General features: G+C 43.2%; 1 protein-coding gene across 1 annotated transcript; it reads right to left on the minus strand.

The window, feature by feature from the left end:
* Positions 1–3,183: 3,183 nt before the first annotated feature.
* On the minus strand, positions 3,184–19,787 carry nfx1 (nuclear transcription factor, X-box binding 1). Its single transcript, XM_056299475.1, has 23 exons — positions 19,595–19,787; positions 17,488–18,465; positions 15,654–15,815; positions 13,898–13,975; positions 10,945–11,050; positions 10,788–10,859; positions 10,457–10,596; positions 10,217–10,316; positions 9,849–10,066; positions 9,306–9,403; positions 9,171–9,201; positions 8,977–9,059; positions 8,642–8,750; positions 8,324–8,443; positions 8,152–8,231; positions 7,815–8,045; positions 7,054–7,127; positions 6,859–6,960; positions 6,367–6,504; positions 6,113–6,179; positions 4,776–4,921; positions 4,505–4,609; positions 3,184–4,250 (listed from the first exon to the last, which is right to left on the minus strand). Exons 1-23 carry the CDS (start codon positions 19,611–19,613, stop codon positions 4,175–4,177), a joined length of 3,333 nt encoding a protein of 1,110 aa, XP_056155450.1. The 5' UTR covers positions 19,614–19,787; the 3' UTR covers positions 3,184–4,174.
* Positions 19,788–21,141: the final 1,354 nt, after the last annotated feature.

The following is a 21,141-nucleotide window of genomic DNA, read 5'->3' on the forward strand; positions in this document are numbered from 1 at the left end:
GAATCGCGTTTCCACCGGGCGGTCGGAAAAGCAGAATTAAAAACTACAAGAGCGGAATGGGGGAAAATCCTGAACCGAAACTTTGCAGGCCGCCTCAAAGAAACGTCTTGCCCGACCTTGATCGGTCTTCCAAATCCACTTTTCCAATATGGCCTGAATAAACGAGCGAGCGAGAAGCGAAGAGGGGGGGGGGACCCGGCGGCCCCTGCCTTCCTTAAAACAAGGCCCGGTCAAGCACTCACCACACTGTAAAAGGAACCGAGCCGCCATCAGGCCTCGTCAGCTGTGACCCAACCTTGCACGCCGCTGACGGAGCCGCTCTCCCGCCTTTTACGAGAGATGACGTCAGCACGCGCAGAAAAGGGTCGTGAAAAAAAATGAGGGGGGGGGGGGGCCGCGCGCGCATGTATTTAAATTAAACGTCAAACTGTTTCAGCCCCATTCATCACGAGAGGCCTTCGACTGGACGTGAACCAGAAGACGCCGGCTCTGGGATCGAGTCTGCCGGCTCTGGGATCGAGTCTGCCGCCTCGGGGCTTTTTACTGGAACATTGGCATCCCATCAAGTCGCAGGCACAAGCTGAAAAATGATCAACATTCGCCGCGTCTGAGGCTTTATTTAAAGCTACGCGGGGGCCTCTCGCCCTGGGTCCGTCGCTTCAGAACAGCTCGACAAGAAACAGAGCACACGGAAACGTCCGCCGGATTACACCGTAAAACGGAGTTTAGCAGGGGGGGGGTGGAGGTGGGGGGAGGCTACGTGGAGATCCAATGTATGACTTTACGTGTAATGTAAGAACACGGGGTGGGGTGGGGTGGGGTGGTGTGGGGGAGGGAGGGAGGGGATCACTGCTGGCTATAGTGACCCAATCACAAAGCCCAGGCACCCTTTATTAGCACTTGAGCGCCGAGTGGCTGTGCTTTCAGATCAACTGCTTTATCGGAGCGCTCCAAAGACTCTGACGTGAATCTAAGCCATCGTTGAAACAAGTAGTAAAACCAGCCCAGTTTGATTTAGCACTCGTTTAATGATTCCCAACGTGAGGCTGCAGCTAGAGCAAGCAAGTCCGATAATGGCATATGACCCCAGATCAGAGGAGGAACAGCATGTTTTATGCAACAATAAACAAAGCGCGGTTTATAAAAAACCTCTCTGGCTGACTGGGGCTTGTTACACTTCATAAGCTCCTTTACGTCTTCATGCAATTATGCACCTACTGTACAAACAGGCAAAAAACACTACAGTCCAGGCCAAACAGGCCAACCTCAAATCAGCCTCGTATATCGCCTGCTTCGACTGACTCATCTCTCTGCACTCCTGTCATGAGGTACAAAATCAAGCAGGAAAAGAAAATATCCAAACCTTTGCATCCAACTTTTGACCTATTTCAAACGTTGAATAGGGGGCCCCTCACGAAACTAGGTTAGTATTAGGGGCTGATCCTCTGGCGAACCATGCAGTTGATTCACGCAAGTGAACTTAACACACAGTACAGGAGTAAAAAGAAGGAGAAGAAAAAAAACACATTTCCCCTTAGAACAGCAGGATAACACAGTAATTGTCTACAACCCTGCACCCCCAAATTCCTCTCTGCTCTTCTTCCGTGAACCACTGCCAAACCAAGCACACAGTATACGAGCACAATGAAACTGAAACTTTTTTCTTTTTTTTTTTTGGAGGGGGGTTGAGGGGGGGCACGCACTGTAACCCATGCACCGTCGTAATTGTCTATCATAAACGTTATGTCTGGAGTTCAGCGATGCAAACGGGCCGGGAGATGCAACACTCCCAGATTTTGCACATTGGGGCCTACACCGGGAGATTTACTGTGCATCCCCCCCCTCTATTACTCCTCAAGTGTCTGTTTCCCACACCAGTCAAGGTTAACAAGCCGCTCGTGTCTGCGTCGGCTGGAGAACGGGATGGGGGGGGAGGTGGAGGTGGGAGGGTGAGGCGGTGTTGTTGGTGGTGCAACTATGAAGGTGCTGTGTGGTGATGCAGGCAAGGCAGAATGCTACTGTAGCCCAGTCAAATAAATGTATACACACTCTCCACCACACCGCAGCAGCTACGCTCTAATGTCAGTAAATTTCGTGCGCGGTGCACGCCGTTTAGACTACGTTCACATACGCGTTGAAAACGCCCTAAATGTTTAATTCTGACATCTTTATAGATGGCACAAATTGAATACAGACGTGGGGGGAGAGAAAAAAAAAACTCCGGTGCGCACTAATCCGGCTGGCAGTGCGCCTACAGAATCCGTGGGCAGGGTGATGAGGAATAGTTTTAATGGTGGATGCGGATACGATCTCTTGAGCGGTGGAGATCCGGCTCCTATTAAAGAACTGATGTCCGCGAAACAATGTACAATAATCATAAACACACGCACACGCACGCACAGGCGCGCGCGCACACACACACGCAAACACGAGAGAGAGAGAGAGAGAGAGAGAGAGAGAGAGAGAGAGAGAGAGAGAGAGGGTAGCGTAACAATTCATACCTTTCTCTCCATCACTTGTCGGCTTTTTTTGGAAGGGGGGGAAGACTACTCGGCGACAGCAACTGTAGAATGAGAACTGTGTGTGAGTGTGTGTTGTCTGTGGCGCTGTCCGGGCCGCTTCTCTCTTCCAACTTCCTTTCGGGTTTCTGTAAAGCCTCTCCTCCTTATCACTTCCCCATTATTGCTGGGAGACTCATTTATTAGCGCTGGCTGGCTGCTGGGACGCCGAGTCGTTCGGGGGGATTGGACGGCGCCCGGGATTGGTGAAGCCTCGGTCGAGGAGAGGTGCGCAGGCGCAGTCCGCGCCGGAGATTTGATAGAATGAAAAATTACGGCTGGGGGGGAAAAGGGAGCGTCGTCAAATTACCTCCGGAGCTTTTTTTTTTTCGTCAACTACCCAGCGACAATAAAGGCCGCATGAAACGTTTAAAAAAAGGATTTGAAGAAGAAAAAAAAAACCAAAAACGCACTTTTGTCAAATTGATGAAAATACCTCAAAACATGTTTTTTTTGTTTTTGTTTTTTTAAACAGAGCGATGTGCGGGGAAGAAAGGGTGCACGTTTCGTTTTTTAAGGCTAACCCAGTTGATGTACTTACTCACTGAAAGCTGTTCACAAGGAGCAGCATCATAACCTCCAGTCTTATAAACGGGATGATAGATGGGCTAAACCGTTATGGAGAGAATTTCATTTTATTTCCTTCCATAGCAAACCATGACTCTCAAAACCGCATGAGGCTGAAATCTTTTCTTCCATAGTAAGGGTTTCATGAAATGTTAAACAGGAAACTGGGAAGGGTCATGGCCCGATCATGTATGCTTGTATTTGCTCAGATCATGTATGCCTGTATTTGCTCTGCTCCTGAATCAGAAAACAGATCATATTCCAGTATAACACATATCTACACACTTAATGATAACCCATTCTGAGCATACCCTGCAAATTATGAGTCAAATTACGAGTCAGTGCATGAGTAAAGATGTCTGTCAAAGCAGTAGCTACATTTCTTGAGTCCCAGAGTATGTATGCCCATCATTAAGGCTGCTGTGGAAATAGTACTCCTGGTTGGCTGTTGCATCATGCTGAGTTTTCCCTTTCAGCAGCAATGTTAAAGGAATGATGTTGGCATTGAGGGAAAGATGATGGCCTGTGAGTCATATAGAGACAAATAGCTTTCTGCAGAGCATTACTACAGGGTCTTGTGACATCCTACTCTCTCTACCCACAAACTCCATTAGCTGGGGTTGACTAGTGGCCTCGACCCATTGTGACCTGAAAGAGGAACATACTACAATTCACTAATTCAAAATCTCCTTTTGACTTTTGGCCTCTAAAACAACTTTCAAAATTTCTCAGAGTGAAGGTTGTATTCTGCTTTTAGCAAGGTCAAACTGAACAAATTCCACCCGCAGAGCTCCAATCTTTCACTGATGGGTTTCTCTGAGGGAATGAATGCTCGTCACAGGAGACTAAAACAGCACTTGCACATTGAACCCGAAACAGGACATTCGCATCAGAGTCTGAAGTTGCACAAAAAAAAAAAAGAAATCCTGGGATCAAAAGGCAAAGTATTTTGGCAATGTTCAGTCTGACTCGAGTCATTTTTTAAAAATATTTAGCAGAAGTTAACTTTTTTTGATAGAGATCATGAGGTTTCATCTTTTTGGCTGGTATTAATCCTGGACGTCAAAATAATCGACCACCGGCTCTTCTTTAACCATCTTGGCCCAGCTGCTTCCACTGTCAGGCCTAGTGAGAGAATGAACTATCATTACAGATCATGGGAAAGGAAAATACATGTAGAGGATAAGAAAATATAACAGTTTCAGGACAGACAGCCACAGAAAGAGAAGAGACAACATAAAGATTTCATGCATTTAGCTGACGGTCTTCTCCGTCTTCTGTGCTAGTGTGCATGTCCACCTCACTGACCCATGCAAGGGTATTGTCACCAGGTGATGCTGATTTAAAATTTATGTGCTATTCGGAGGGTATTGATTTACTTGCTGCTATGTTGTTTGATATGAGCGATGGGGGGAGGAGCCCTCGCAGTTGTCTCCCTCTCTATCAACGATGTCAGCGTGGAGCCTGGACAGACAGATTTCCCCCTGGGCACAAGAGCACATAAACACAGCAGAGGAGATACACAACTGTCTTTTCTCAAAAGCCGCAATCTGTATTTTTTAATCGATTTGCGAATTGGGTGAACCAGTCAAGACAATATGAATAAACAGACATGATTCAGCAGGACATATCTGGGGGATAAAGAGTTACCTGTGGGCTGTGATGACCACGTTGCGTTTCGGCTCGTTGTCGTAGCTTGCACTGTCAACGGCATAAACCTCGGCCAGCTCATGAACAATTTTCCGGTGCTCTCTGTTCATTGGTGGGAAACAGTGGCTCCTCTTTGGCTGTTTCCCCTGTAGACATGGGGTTTTGTGTTTCTGTTAGAAATCCCTACCAAGAAACAGGATCACGCATTTTTCTGGCCAGCTTCTCTTCTTCTTTCCATGTTAATAATATGTAGGATATTTATGAAATTAAATATCGTATAAATATGAGATACTAATGGCAAACCACAAATGGAATCCATCTTGTTTCCAATGCACTGGCACATTACCTTTAATATTATTCTACTGTGCTACAACAAATGCTTCTGATTTGTTAGAAATTAAAACAAAGGCTGCGTCTGAAATATATAGAACTACTTGCATATGCTGGACACAAATCTGACCAGACAATTCAACTGCTAAAATGTTAAGAGCAATAGCAAAACTTTGTAGTAACCTTGGATTTTAATACTCTAAGCAAATTAGGAAGTTGTGGATTAGATTAAATGTCTAATGTAACAGACGATAAGACATCATCATGTGTCTGACCTGACTGGAGTTTGTAACAATGTAGAAGGAGATAAAGAAGCTAAACTTATAACTCGGATATAAAACAGATTATTTTCCACGGTTACAAACAACACACTGCAGTCGTAAAGGAAAAGAAAAGGGAAGAGGGTGGGGTATTTGGAAGGTGCAAGTCTACACAAGAGGGGCAATGGGAGGAAGTGAGGCGAGATAGGGGAGTACAGTATAGCGCAAACTGAAAAAAGGTGAGAGATTGTGATAAGATCTTTTGTAGGGCCCCTGCATTCTTTACAGATCTTAGATCACACAATGTCCCTCTCCTTAGTATCCATTGTTCCAGTAGTTTTAGCAAGTGACAACCAAGCGATTCCATTTTGAGAGAGCTAGGGTAGTTTATCGAATGCTCATTTTCCCTTCTGGGCATGGGGTTCGCATGTCTGGTGGGAACTAGTACAGAGACTCTGAGTCTTTGTATAAGTTTAAAACAATTAGCAAAGCTCATGAAACCGCATTCTAGCGCCATGGTATGAGTATGCTCTCAGAGAGTGTCAGTTTACAGTGACCTTGGTGATTGCTGCACTGGAGATCGCCCCTTCCTGTACTTAACCTTGATAAATTTTAACAGGTCTGGAAAAGAACATGAAAGTAATTTTGCGCCTTAAGAGCTACCTTATAATTTGGTCCCACAAAGAAGCCGTTTATTAAACTTTCCATCCCTCGTGTCAAATGGAATTAATAATTTCATCAACCAACCTTACTGGCAAGTTCAACAAGATTCCTAATCTCTTCTTCCACTTCACTAACAAACTTCAGGTCTTTCCTGAAAAAGAAAGGGGAGGGGGACCCAAGACATAAAAGGCCAGTTTTGTGTCTATGCTCATTCCAGCAAACTGCCAAGAGACAAAAAAGTAAAAATAACAAACGAAAAAAAAAAACATATTTCAATGGCCTAGTTCTACAAGATCTTATCAAATAGTTAAACAAAAAGAGGTTTAAAACAAAGAGACCTGGCTTCTTCTCTGAGGCTGTCGCTGTATACAGAGGGGGAGCGAATGTTGAAGGGGTCCACGGTGGAGTCTATCTGCAGGGCCTCGGCCAAGCGTCTGTTCCTCTCCAGTGTAGCACACTCCTGGTCACACTCCAGTCTGAGAAAACACCATGCATCAGTTAGATTAACATGCTCAGGAATTCACATGATGTATTTTGTAATGCTTGATATTTAAATTTGTTTCAATGTGAAAAAAAAAATATGTATATACAAAAATTATATAGGTTTCTTGCACTAGATAAGTACCAAAGTCACTATTCCAACCACCAATTACCATTTTATAATCTTAATTTGACTGGTGGCCTGAAATACAAAGAACTTGATTGAACAATGTGTGTTGGGACTGACATGTTATTGCACATCATGGTAATCTTTCAAAGTAACTTTTGTGCTATTACTGTTATTTGGTGACGTCTACAAGATAAGTGTCTTTTTTGTTCCTGTAAACCACCTTGTCTGTTTCAGTTCCTTCTTGGTGATGAACTGGCCGATGTCCACAGAGTCACCGAGCTGCATGTCAGACAGTTTACTGGCCATGGCAATGGCCGCATACCTAAGGTACAGAAACAAGGGTTGATAGCTTTATCATACTCTAAAATTCAAATCAACACACACACACACACACACACACACACAGTTTACTGACCTTTGATAAGTACTGGCTGCATCTGTGCACATCACAAGTTCCTTTCTCCGACCACAATCACACTCTAGCGCCACCTATGAAAGGTAGAATTATGAATATCACTGCGGCTACAACACAGGGCTTTCTGCAAATTCTTAAATGAAAAACAAAACCAAAAAAAACAACAACAACAACAACAACAACAACAACAACAAAAAGGTTTCAGCAGTGTTTCCTGCATAGTTTTTTGTGTGTATGGTGGACTGAGGTTCATCAAGCTTGCTCCTTGGCCCATTTCATGTCCATGTCCATTTCCAATAGGTATTGTTTTTTAAAATAGCTCTTCACTGGATATCGTATTAGACTACATTAAAAATTGCAATGTACTTGAAATTGTATTTTCCTCTGGGCAGATTGATTAAAAAGGGCAGGGAATGAAATCAATGGTACTTAACATTTGTTCTAGCTGTGGGAGCAATTCTCCAACAGAGTTGCCACTTCAACTAAATGAATGGAAATGATCTTGATCTTACATCAGCTTAATCAGACTCTGAATGCATGGTTATTCTCACACGTTTTGAAGAAACATTTTTATCATGCATTGAATAAAGTTAACTCAACAAGTTAACTTTATTCAATGCATGATAAAAATGTTTCTTCAAAACATTTCAAGTGATTCAATGCCTCAAACACCATTGATGCAACAGCCTGAGTTAACATTTTGCGTGACAATTTTGTATTCTTGGAATCTACAACTTCTGCTCATCGACAGTGTGCTGTACCTTGGCAGTACAGGTGGTGCGTGGGCAGCTACTGCCTTTATGGCAGGTGGAAGAGCAGGGGTGGCCACAGTCCGGGCGGGGCAGCGTGCAAAGCTGGTGGCAGCTGCCTCCTGCCAAGCACTCCCCCCGGTGGCAGATGCGCTTGCAGCGGTGCATGTCGCAGGGCAGCACCTTGTTGCACACAAGTCCACAAGAGATGTCTTGCAGGTGGCAGGGGATGTTACTGCGTTGCTGTGGGTCAAAGGAAGACACAGCCTCACTTAGGACCATGGGGTGAAAATGGCCTGTGACCACAGCAAATTAAAGACAGTTTCAGTTATGGTAGAGTTATGGTTACCTCGTGCTTCCCCATGCACCATTTTTGAGTGAGGTATGTACAAGGTGGACACTTCTCTTCACTGTGGCAGTTGTGAAACACTGAATATTTGAGAGGGAGAGACATAAGCACTAAGAAAACATGAAGAAATCACTTAAGTTGCACTGGCGGACAATTTTTTTTTTTTTTTTACCTTGGTGGTCACACTCATGTCTTCTAGTACACAGGTTCTTACACTCTGGGGGTTTGGTGCCACAGGCTATTGGTGGATACAGTACAGTTTGTCCGCAGTGGCAGGTCAGTTCATCAAAACCTAGGCAGAGTTAAATACTAATGGGGTAGCAGCATAGGATACATGCCAAGCACAACACAGAGCCAAGAAACAACCCTCACAAAGATAACGTTAGAGCTTTGAGTGAACTGTTCTATAGAAGAACAAGATAACCATGCGGCACTTTTGAACTTGGCCTCAAAAACACAGCATAGCTGGACTGGCAAAAAGACAACTTACTGGATTGCCAGCAGGGTTCACAGTTTCCGCGGTGACATGGCTCCTGGCAACGGTGAAGCCCACAGTTGAGTTTGTAGCCACAGATTAGGGGGCATTTGTGCTCAACACTCTGACAGGACACAAGACATACAGTACCAATGTCACATCAGTGCCAGTGACATAAATGTTGTCACAGACCATCAACCCTTTCAGATTTGAGGTTCCAGCTTTAGCTGACCATTTGTTTAATGTCAACTTGATAAGAAGCACCAGAGTTGTTTTTCCAGATTTGGGATAGCATAAACTACATCATCTATGTACTACATATACAGATATAAATACATGGGCTCACTCACCACACAACACAGCTCGGCACACTTATGTCGGCCACAGGAGCGTTTCTTGTTGCAGCGCCTCTCGCAGGTGAATACGAGTTCAGCTAGGATTGAAAACGTTATAAGAGAAATAGTGTTAAGAAAGGCAAGGCAGGTTTAGATGTTGATACAGCTTCACATCTGTGCCATCGTACAATAATGTCCTATACACTCACCTTCGTTTTGGATGGTTGCACATGGAACCTCCTATAAAATGGTAAGAGGTCCTTTAATCATTTGATGTCATATAACAAAGACCACAACTGACTGGCGTAAAGAAAACAAAATGGATATGGCATTCCTCCACCCACCTTAGTCTTGAAACCACATCTACATCTAATTGTGGAAGTAAGGGAACAGGGCCCACAACTTCCCTCATGGCACAGCTTCTCACATATATGAACCGTGTCTGGAAAAAAAAAAGTCAATTTTTATGTCATGGCATAACCCTATAACAATATAAATCCAAATAACCGTTCATTTTTTACAATAAAGTATGCCTCAGCTGTAGACATCTAGCAACTCCAAGATCAGATTTTAATGTTTCTAAGGCGTCAGGATCAGAGAGAAAGCCCAAGGGGAGTTTTATGAGGAAATTACAGTGAGACTAATAAGGGTGAACTCTTGGTCAAAGTGGAAAAGCTTTTGCAACATAAACTCACAAAATTCAATTTTGGTTTTAAAGTCAGAAATAATTGTTTGAGTGCAATGAAATGAAGGCTGTAATATAAGAAGCTTACTTTTTCTAGGTACTCATAGACCTGAACAATTGAGTGTACCGACACCAAAAAAAACAAAAAAAACAAAAACAGTGTACTTTTTGTAATGAAAGCACTCTGCCCCCTCTTTCTTACCATTGGAGCCACAAGCCAGGGGTTTGTTACATGTCTTTCCACAAGAAGGAATGGGGTCAGAACAGCCTTTACGTTCCAAGTATCCTAGTTCCACGAGCTTATCCAGGGCTGTCTGCCCACAGGGACAGGTCTTCACCAGGCTCGGGGAGCGAGGGCAAGGCTGGCATGGCCCATGATGGCACACCTGCTGGCACTGGTGGGCTTCACAGTTCAGCATCCTGGCCATAGGAGAGCAAACAAAACATTAAAAAAAAAAGTCTCAGTCTATGATAAAAGCTATCCAAATGAAATAAGGACTTCATTGTTAGTTGATGAAGGGTCACTATTCAGAGAAATAAGAATGGGTTATTTCCCAAGTTCAGACTTACTTCCCACATTCTTTTTGACAGGAGAAATGTCCCTGGCCATCAAATCCCTCTTTATCTGTTCCACACAGTACCTCACGAGAGGTAACCCCACAGTAGCAAACTACATGAAAGAAAAAGAAAAAGAAAAACAGGTACAATAGGCTGTTTCTTTTGCTGATAAATACTGTGACAAAGAACGAAAAAACTTTGCAGGACAAATGTATCAATGTATGAACTGGTTCTGTGCAATGGTAAACTCACCTTGCTGAACTTGTAGCTGGCAGGGCTGGCATGCTCCACTGTGGCATACTTGGGCACAGGTGTGTTCAGCACAGTTGAGTGTGGCACTACATACATTGTCACACTGAAGGACTGCCACCTGGCCACAACGCATTGGTTGACTAATAAAAATAAATAAATAAAAAGTGGGTTCGATCAATGTTAGGCCACCATAACGTTATGCGGCCACCATGAGACCAAACACTAAAGCTATAACTTGACATATATAGCAATCACATATTTCCTGAATATTCATATCACTAATAAAAAATAACAGTGATACTGAGAGAGGAAATGATTTAAAATACAATACCTGGTTTTACCACAGACGCAGGCTTTTGTCACAAATGCAGGGCACTGTGGACATGGCCCAGGGTGACACAAGCTGAAGAGAGTCACAGAAGGGAAACATTCAAGAAAACCACTTGTGCTGTGGACCCATGTTATGCAATCGTGATATTCTGGCTCACATGTTACAACGGTGGTTGCAATCCACTCCAGTCCTCTTCTTCCCACACATGTCAGCACAGCTGTGGGGGATCTCACTACGCTGCCATTCCGGATTGGTCACTTTACCTGTCAGTTAAATATGAATATGAAATAAATTAACAGAATTCAATATCAGATTATCACTTCTGATGAAAGACCTGAAGTGTGAATATTAAATTGCAATAAATACCAAAAGAATACCACTTAAAGCTACAACCCTTGAAGATTTACACTGAAAGAAATGTCCTTATTAATACTTCCTATTGTTAAAGACAATAGCTGATCCTTATTTCAAAGGTTATTGTAGTGAAGAACTTCGAGGGGGAAATGATGTGGTGTATTGCATTCTACATCTTCCGCAAAGCAGACAAAAATAGAAGAATATTAGCAGGTAGTAGTGGCTTTGGAGAAGAAACTAAATTAATGTGGACAACAGATATGAAAGACCAAGCTTGAAGAAAACCTTTTACTGCTTTTTGTCCAGTGGTAGGGAAGATGCTGACAAAACAGCAATGGAAGGGGCGTCCGGGTGGTGTGGCGGTCTATTCCGTTGCCTACCAACACAGGGATCGTTGGTTCGAATCCCTGTGTTATCTCCAGCTTGGTCGGGCGTCCCTACAGACACAATTGGCCATGTCTGCAGGTGGGAAGCTGGATGTGGGTATGTGTCCTAGCGTGATCCTACGTCCCCCTGGTGAAACTCGTCACTGTCAGGTGAAAAGAAGCGGCTGGCGAATCCACGTGTATCAGAGGAGGCATGTGGTAGTCTGCAGCTCCCCCTGGATCGGCAGAGGGGGTATAGCAGTGGCTGGGACGGCTCGGAAACATGGGGTAATTGGCCAAGTACAATTTAGGTGAAAAAAAAAAAAAGACCTCCATATTTTGAATGGTCAATAACCACTAAAGTTACCAGAATCACAAACATGTCCAAAAATTATACAAATACAACAATATTCAGAATTGTAGCTTTCAGTGCATTTAGAGTCAATATTTGCAACCACTAAATGATACTACGTATTTCTATAGTATTACCAAAAGGAAAAGGAATTTAGCATTTTACAGGGCAGGCATACAAACTGGTTAGGGGTGGAAAAAGGTGAGAAGGATGCGTGAGCAGAGAAAAACACAGACCCGGGGGGGGGGTCCAGGGGTATGCTCCCCCGGAGATTTTTTGTTTTGAAAAATAAGCTACTACGGGCGTCCGGGTAGCGTGGTGGTCTATTCCGTTGCCTACCAACACGGAGATCGCTGGTTTGAATCCTCTTGTTACCTCCGGCTTGGTCGGGCATCCCTGCAAACACAATTGGCCGTGTCTGCGGGTGGGAAGTCGGATGTGGGTATGTGTCCTGGTCGCTGCACTAGCGCCTCCTCTGGTCGGTCAGGGTGCCTGTTCGGAGGGGAGGGGGAACTAGGGGGAAATAGCGTGATCCTCCCACGCACTACGTCCCCTGGCGAAACTCCTCACTGTCGGGTGAAAAGAAGCGGCTGGCGACTCCACATGTATCGGAGGAGGCATCGAAGTCTGCAGCCCTCCCCGGATCAGCAGAGGGGGTGGAGCAGTGATCGGGATAGCCCAGAAGAATGGGGTAATTGGCCGAATACAATTGAGGGGAACAAAAGGGGAAAGAATCCCCCCCCCCAAAAAAAAGAAAAATAAGCAACTTAAAGTTAATTTCTGATGTCTTTTAGGATTACTCTGGTGCTGGTCAAAAGCTAACAGAATTACAAGATTGAGCAAAATAAAGTACAAGGTATTAATTTAGTAAGTGCAAATGTACCTTTACTATGATATTGCTCACATTTACAAAGAAAGTTAAGGGCAGCCCCACCAGGTACACAACTAATTATTTCAAAATGATTACTCTCCATATCCGCTCTGTGCCAGAAGCCATGTTAAAATGTGAAAAGAAAAATTACAAATGTGAATATGAAAGAGTATCCTATGCTTTAGGACTGGGGGGGGGGGGGGGCTCGAGGGGGTCTGTCATTTTTTCTTCTTGGCCTCGACCAGTGTCTCAAGGGCCCGCTTTTGCCATTTTGCCGTGTGCCTCAGCATTACCCTCTTCTCCTCTGCCTTTTACATTCCCGAGCACTGCCAGATGGTTGGCAGCCATGCCTGCTCTGCTGCCGTTGGTGTTTTGTCAGTGGTTCCTGCTGACCGGATAGTCTTTCAGAGTGTGTGGTCCTTCTCCCCATACCTGATATCCTCCCTTAACCGCGTTAGCTAGCTTGGTAACAATTCTTGTTTCCTCCAATATGATATCTTACCTCAGGCTTTCCAACTGGCAGGTATTTTTCGGTTTTCAGTTGATGCCTTCTTGGAAGTTTCGTGGTTGGCATGTGCCACCGTGACAACTTTGTTTCGGCTTTTTCCACACAGCAGGTCAGAGACCGATAGTCTGGGCTCACGATGTACTGTGACCAGCGAATTGATTTAGCTGCTGTCTTTTGTTGACAGTCTATGCACGCGCATCCAAACATGCATCCACAGCATCAGATATTCACACTCCATTGTATCTTTCTATGGAAGTTGCTTTGAGTACACAGTTCCTTGACACACACACCCCTCCCCCATTATTTCTCAGCGGATCTGCACAGATCACGTAGGTGACCTGTTTTGGATTCAAAATGGTGAATTTTGCCGAAAGGTGATAAGTGTACATGCCTGACAGGGGTCCAATATATTTTTTAGTTCAAAATGCCATATCAAAATATTTTGTCAGCATTTAGTATGATAGTATCTGGGCCACATGTCAACTAGTGACATATCAATACAATGTAAATGTCATTCTTCAAAACTACAAATCATAATATGCAAAATAACAGTAAGTCTACAACTACATAAAATAAAATAAGCACTTGTATTTGCACCTATGCTTTTATTTCTGTCTAATAATATCTTTCATTGTATAACTACATTGAACAACTACTCACCACAGAAGCAGGTATAGGTTGTTGGTTGTTTAACTACAACATTTTGGCAGGCTGGACAGCGCCACCCTTCAGTGGCATCTAAAGAGAAAAGCTTTATTACAGGACAATTCCATTTTAGTCAGCTATTTACAAATTGCGATGCAATACAGTGTCTAATTGGTACAGGATGGAACCCCAAACCATATTAGCTACACTACCGTTCAAAAGTTTGGGATCACCCAAACAATTTCGTGTTTTCCATGAAAAGTCACACTTATTCACCACCATATGTTGTGAAATGAATAGAAAATAGAGTCAAGACATTGACAAGGTTAGAAATAATGATTTGTATTTGAAATAAGATTTTTTTTACATCAAACTTTGCTTTCGTCAAAGAATCCTCCATTTGCAGCAATTACAGCATTGCAGACCTTTGGCATTCTAGCTGTTAATTTGTTGAGGTAATCTGGAGAAATTGCACCCCACGCTTCCAGAAGCAGCTCCCACAAGTTGGATTGGTTGGATGGGCACTTCTTTGAGCAGATTGAGTTTCTGGAGCATCACATTTGTGGGGTCAATTAAACGCTCAAAATGGCCAGAAAAAGAGAACTTTCATCTGAAACTCGACAGTCTATTCTTGTTCTTAGAAATGAAGGCTATTCCATGCGAGAAATTGCTAAGAAATTGAAGATTTCCTACACCGGTGTGTACTACTCCCTTCAGAGGACAGCACAAACAGGCTCTAACAGGTACTATTTAATGAAGATGCCAGTTGGGGACCTGTGAGGCGTCTGTTTCTCAAACTAGAGACTCTAATGTACTTATCTTCTTGCTCAGTTGTGCAACGCGGCCTCCCACTTCTTTTTCTACTCTGGTTAGAGCCTGTTTGTGCTGTCCTCTGAAGGGAGTAGTACACACCGGTGTAGGAAATCTTCAATTTCTTAGCAATTTCTCGCATGGAATAGCCTTCATTTCTAAGAACAAGAATAGACTGTCGAGTTTCAGATGAAAGTTCTCTTTTTCTGGCCATTTTGAGCGTTTAATTGACCCCACAAATGTGATGCTCCAGAAACTCAATCTGCTCAAAGAAGTGCCCATCCAACCAATCCAACTTGTGGGAGCTGCTTCTGGAAGCGTGGGGTGCAATTTCTCCAGATTACCTCAACAAATTAACAGCTAGAATGCCAAAGGTCTGCAATGCTGTAATTGCTGCAAATGGAGGATTCTTTGACGAAAGCAAAGTTTGATGTAAAAAAAATCTTATTTCAAATACAAATCATTATTTCTAACCTTGTCAATGTCTTGACTCTATTTTCTATTCATTTCACAACATATGGTGGTGAATAAGTGTGACTTTTCATGGAAAACACAAAATTGTTTGGGTGATCCCAAACTTTTGAACGGTAGTGTACATTGCTAATATGCTTTTTTGTATGGGGCCAGAGTAGCCATTTGTCGTGCAGCATGTGCCCTGTATTGTTTCTTTGCAGAGCAGCATAATGGTATGGAAGACTAGTGTCAGCATTTCCTTTTCATTCAATTGGTGGTGTCCCCCTGGGTAGCTGAAAAACTGACCTCACATCTAGAAAAATGTAAATACGATTAAAACAAAATTACAACTGCCCAAAATTGCAACTAAAACACCTACAAGAACTGACCTCAAATTAGCCTGGCAGTTAAGCAGAGTTTCAGAGCTAAAACTACCTTGTTCACCTGCATCTAAGGGAAATTATTGGTTCTGTCCACTGGTTGGAGAATAGATGTTGCGTGAGCATACCGTCTGCCTGAGAGGCTGGGGACCTGGCCCACTTTTTGATGCAGTTCAGATGGAAGACATGGAAGCAACTCTGGCAGTTCCACACCGGAGCCATGAGCCGGATGATGTCGCAACACACCATGCACTCATACTTCTCCTCAGACAGCTGCTCAATCAAACACCCTGGAGAAGGAGACAAGGACAGTGTTCAATGAAGGAAGACTGGGGGAACACCACTGGTTTACACAAGGAACCTTCAACTTCAATCTTACTGGGTGCAATGGAAAAGAAAACTGCATTTAAAAAAAACTGGAGGCTATGCCCAACAGCATCACCCATTCAAGTCTATTGGACTTCCATGTTCAGGTGCTGAGATATGAATTGAAGGGACAGTGGCCAGATGTTTTGAATGTCGGCTCTTGGGCCAACAGATAATTACGGGCACAAAGAAATTGTGAAAGCAGCAAACATGATGAGAAGATTTCCATTTCACTGCCACCATCCCCTCTAATCAATGATGCTCAATTTAGGTTTCACTTCAGAGATTATAACTGGCCTTTGTAATACGCCAACATTTTTACAGCTCTATGGCAATAACTTTTCGCATTAGCACATGGAAAAATAATAAACTCATGCAACATCATATCCAATAATCTATTCATTTTGGTCAATGTTACTGAAAAATGGAAAAACATTATTAAAGCTGATATCCGTGAAAACTTAGAATTGCCTTCCCTCTGGCAGCAAGAACTACAAACAAGTTGTAAGGGTCATCATCACTTGTGTGCTGTCAGCTCAAAAGTTAACTGTGCCCACCCTTGTAAAAATGGTATCCGCAGACCAAAGCTAACACTGGAAATCTCATTACAAACGACATCAAACTGTATGGAAACATTATTTTACTTTAATATTGACTATAGAATTGGTAGATTACCTGTCCAACATAAGCATCGCCACATCATCATCACTTTTCAATCCATTTTCCTGTTTGAGTAGGAATGTGTTTGCTGCTGAACCAGTATTCATCCTGCCCATTCAAAAATTTCAACAGCAGTATATGGAGAACGTCTCCAACTATGGCAGATGCCAGTTAGCACTATGTAACCTGACTCCATGACCCAGATGGATAAAATAACTATTAACTGAGAAAAGTCACGGATTTCAGCTTTAATTTCACAAGTATTTCAAAGACTATTAGTGGAAAGTAGATTTTGTTGAGAATGGCATTCAAGCACAATTATTAAACAACTGTCGTTAGGGTCATGAAATGCAGAAGCTTTTGCAATCTGTTCCAAAGCATAAAACAACCACAATCACTTACTGGTTTCTTGAACAACGTAACTCATACCGTCAGGCACTTCACCATGCTACTATTGAAAAAATGTCTAACACTGGAAATTATGGTCAATGAGTCCAAATAAAAAGTATCCCATTTCTGGGCAACTGAAATGTGATTTGCCACCAGGACCAAATCTAGCCATTAGGAACAAATTTTAGGGCCTATAAATGGCTCAAGGAAACAAGGCAATTTAGACGTTATAACATGATGACCTCAAGTGGCAGTCAGTTAGTAGAGTGCCTCTCTGAACCCATCACTATTGCCCCACAGTAGCTTTTTTCATTTTGATATTTCACCCCTCAGAACTGTCGATCCCCTGGTAGGGGTACATTTATGTTGGCCACACGCTAGAGGTTTTGTTGTGGCTTGCAGGTTCATCTGAAGATCCCTTACAGTTTTTAGAATGTAACTAGAAGGCAAAATGGTGAGATGCTGGTAAATATGGAGAATTATCAGCTGCTACAAGAGAAACACAAAGGGTTATTCCTGCCCCAAATAGACACTTTGCAGTCTTACCCGTCTGTGTCTCTTTGCTCCTTGGCATGTTTTCCCACTTGTTGTGGTCAGGTCTGCGGTCCTGGTGGTGGGCTCTCCTCTGTCCTCTATCTTGTAGGGGTATTGGGCTTCCAAGAACTTTCCTAGCCCTCCGCGGGCGCTCTTCCTTAACAGGGTTCTCGGGCAATTTGCTGTGGCCATCTTGGATGTGGGATCTGTTCTCTGGACCTCTGTCTTCTTGAGGTGTTTGCCTAGGCGGCTTAATTGGCCCCCGGTGTCGCTTTTGCTCAGTGTGTTTCTTTTGAGGGTCAACATGCTGGGAGTTGTAGTCTTCATCTCTTCTGCTTCCCCGATGTTGTTCCCTAGTTTGTAAAAATTGGTTTTCTTCTCTGACATCCACAGTACGCCAGCCTTCTGCTGCTGCCCTGTTCTCCTGGTTCTCCTGTTTGTTTCGTGGGTAGGTCCCTTTCCTGGCCCTTTCATCTTGTTCTAATTTTCTTGGCTCCTGGTTGAACTTCCTGGGTTTTTTTGGCCTGGTGTTCGGATCTTCATTGGCATGCCCAAGATCTGTGTTTGCAGCCTCTCTACGCCAGCTAAACTCACTGCCATCAGGCCCATCCATGAAAGGTGCTCCAGAACTGTAGGCATTGACACCTTTGCTATTGCCACTGTATGGGCCATGATCTACAGGTCTTTGCCGCCACATACCGAATCCACCAGCACCTTCATTTAAACCTCGCCTGCCTCCCCAATTGGACCCGCGCCTTCCCCCCCAACCACCTCCTCCTCTTCCTCGCCCTGTTAAACCATCATCTTGTTGATAGGGAGGATGGCAAGGCATTGGATAACTTGAATTGTCATAGACAAAATGGGGTTTAACCCCTTGTCCATATTGGTGGGGAGGGTTATAACTGTTGCCACCTCTGTACTGACCCCTCCTGGATCTATGCTGGTTGCGCCTCTGCCGTGACACACCATCTGGATTGAGCTCCGGTGGGTCTAAAGAGACAGTGGGGGGGTTATTTCCAAATATAACAAAACAGCATATATATATATATATATATATATATATATATATATATATATATATATATATATATATATATATATATATATTTAGCACAAAAAGTAAGGACATTTGTGTTTGGTAGATTATTTCTTTGTTGTAACAATGCTTCTTGGCAATAAATATTATACCGTTGGAAAGCCCGTTTATTTCCTTTTTAAATAGTGCCACATTTGTAAGGAACATGCATTTGTGGGATGAGCAGCAGAGCTGAGTATGTGGGTTGCGCCCATGAAAAATTTGCCAAATCTTCTCTGCCAATGCCAAACAGCTTATTTTGCTGTTGCTATTGAATCTTGTTTTGAGCTTCTGGTACCCCAGGTGCTGACTATCAGGTGCCTGATATAAGATTTATTGCCAAGAAGCATTGTTACAACAAAGAAATAATCTACCAAACACAAATTTCCTTACTTTTTGTGCTAAATGTATATATGCTGGAGACAATAATAATCATCAAGGCGGTGCATTATGACACCGCTGTTAACCATCGCTGACTTGGTCTCTGAATTTGGAAGAATTTATTAGCACTGACAACAATCCTGGTTTTCTAGTTGATGGAATATGGATTAAGTCGGGGTCTAATCGACGTCAACTGTAATCACCTCGGCAGGTTTAGTCTACAATTCTTACATTCAAACTCAATCTAACTACTGAGTGAATCTGTGGCCAGCCAGATGCTTAAAGTAGGTATTGCTGAAGCCAGATGTAGTGTTAGCTGTCGTGTACAAACACCCCGATCACACAGCTATAGCCTTAGCTTAACCAAGCTGGCGACAGTTAGCAAGTGATCCCTGAAAGATACCCGTTTAACATTTCCAGGGCAAGTTAGCTTGCTAACATTAAAGTTGATGTCGTTAGCTACCGTTTAGTTAGCCTATGATTATCCCATAGACAGACGGTCAGTTATCCAATATGTCAGCGTGCGAGGTGCGGCACGCAGCCTAACATTATCACCTATGACATTTTTGGCAAATATTTTAGTGAGGCCAAAGCAGTAATTGGCGAACCAGCCGTTGACCTGACTCACTAACTAAGCTAACATGAAGTTGGATGGCAGTGTACCTGAGGAGCCCTCGGCCATTTAGCCACTCACAGCTAATCTGGCTCACGCTCTTCTCGACTCGAAGTTCGAGGGTGACAAGAAAAGATAATAAACCACTTGGTCTGTACAAAAATCTTTTTTTTTTGTTAACTATATATAACTTCTAATATATGTCTTTAAAGTCCAACGATGAGCACCTCAAACCTCCTCCTATGTCCCTATGCACGTTACGTCGGTAGCCGACGTCGGGCACGAACCCGTGACGAATTTAAGCGCTGCCCCCAGTTGAGATTTAAAGGTACAGGCTTTCTAATATGGCGAATCTGCGCGTAGAAAGTGAAATCTTATTATTCCGAAACGTGTACATTGCATTATGTACATGTATATTGTATTCTAGTGTTATTAGAGGATGGAGTAATTTTTTGAAAGGGGGGGTAAAAATAAAAGCCCAGATGAAACGTTTCTCCCACTAAGCTTTGTGTCCGGATGAACTGATTCGAATTTCTGGGATTTCCTTACCTGGATTATTGAGCGTGCAACAAGCCAGTCATCTTTGTTACTTTAGCTTTATGGGAAATAACCGCCTCAGAGCAAAGGAGATCTGGAAAAAAACAACAACATCCTATTCATCTGTTTAAACAACAGCTAGTTTACACAACATGAACTGGTCATGATACAATGCAATTCAGTTCAATTCAAAACTTTATTGCAGACTCAGGGTCCATAACAGACAAAGACAAATAGGTAAAAGACAAGCCCCAGACAGTACAAAGAGTAAACACAATAAATAACATAAATGGAACAAATCAGTGTGTTATAAGAAAGCAGCTATACCAGTGGTCCCACTGCCGGGATTGGTAGCGTGTGGCACTGAATCCTTAGTTAAACTGTTGAGGATTACATTATCAGAGTCGTTCAGCCGGCAAATAAATACATGAGCTTTCTTAGAAGAGCTTGAAAGGTATTGACTCCTGCAGCCACCAACATTTCACTTGCACTACACCATCTGGGTCTTTTTGGCAGTATTCTCATAGCATCATTATAAGCTACTAGAAAGCCTATGTAAGCTTGCTTTTTTATATACAGCTGTAAGACTTGTATGAATAACAAACAGTTGATAACCTTTCACTGAGCCCAAAAACAAAAAAACAAAACAAAAAAAAAAACATGTCCGAGAACGGCCACAGGGTGGCATCTTGTCCTTGGAGTTGAACACGCATCGGCAATAGAGAGCCCAGTATAGGGGCTTTTCCTATTTAGATTAAGTAAAGTGTATCAGTTTGATGCATAGTGACAGCTGGTTGAGAGGGGGTGGGGTGCTCAGAGGCCAGAGTGGGTCTACGATGAGACCCAGGACGTGCTCGGAGCTTCTCAAATGAAAGTCCCCTGAAGTTAAATCTTGTCTCGTGGTCACAAGTGTCCCAGATTACCACGTTTGGCCGGTTGGATTTCATACACTTATCTGAGTTTAGAGTCGATCTCACTTTATCTTGTACAGTTTTTTTTAAAACTGACATAGCGGCTGACATTAAATCCAGAGGTTCAGCCGTCTACTTTAAGAGAGAAA

Source organism: Lampris incognitus, chromosome 19 (genome assembly GCF_029633865.1).
Source record: "Lampris incognitus isolate fLamInc1 chromosome 19, fLamInc1.hap2, whole genome shotgun sequence".
In the NCBI taxonomy this organism is placed as follows: domain Eukaryota; kingdom Metazoa; phylum Chordata; class Actinopteri; order Lampriformes; family Lampridae; genus Lampris; species Lampris incognitus.

Bases quoted from the DNA above. Each gene is read 5' to 3' on its own strand.
- nfx1 (XM_056299475.1), bottom strand. The intron at 9,404-9,848 runs GTAAGAAAGAGG...TTTTTTTTCCAG, and splicing joins CCTGGCTTGTGGCTCCAATG to ACACGGTTCATATATGTGAG. The intron at 9,202-9,305 runs GTGGGTGGAGGA...ACCATTTTATAG, and splicing joins GATGTGGTTTCAAGACTAAG to GAGGTTCCATGTGCAACCAT.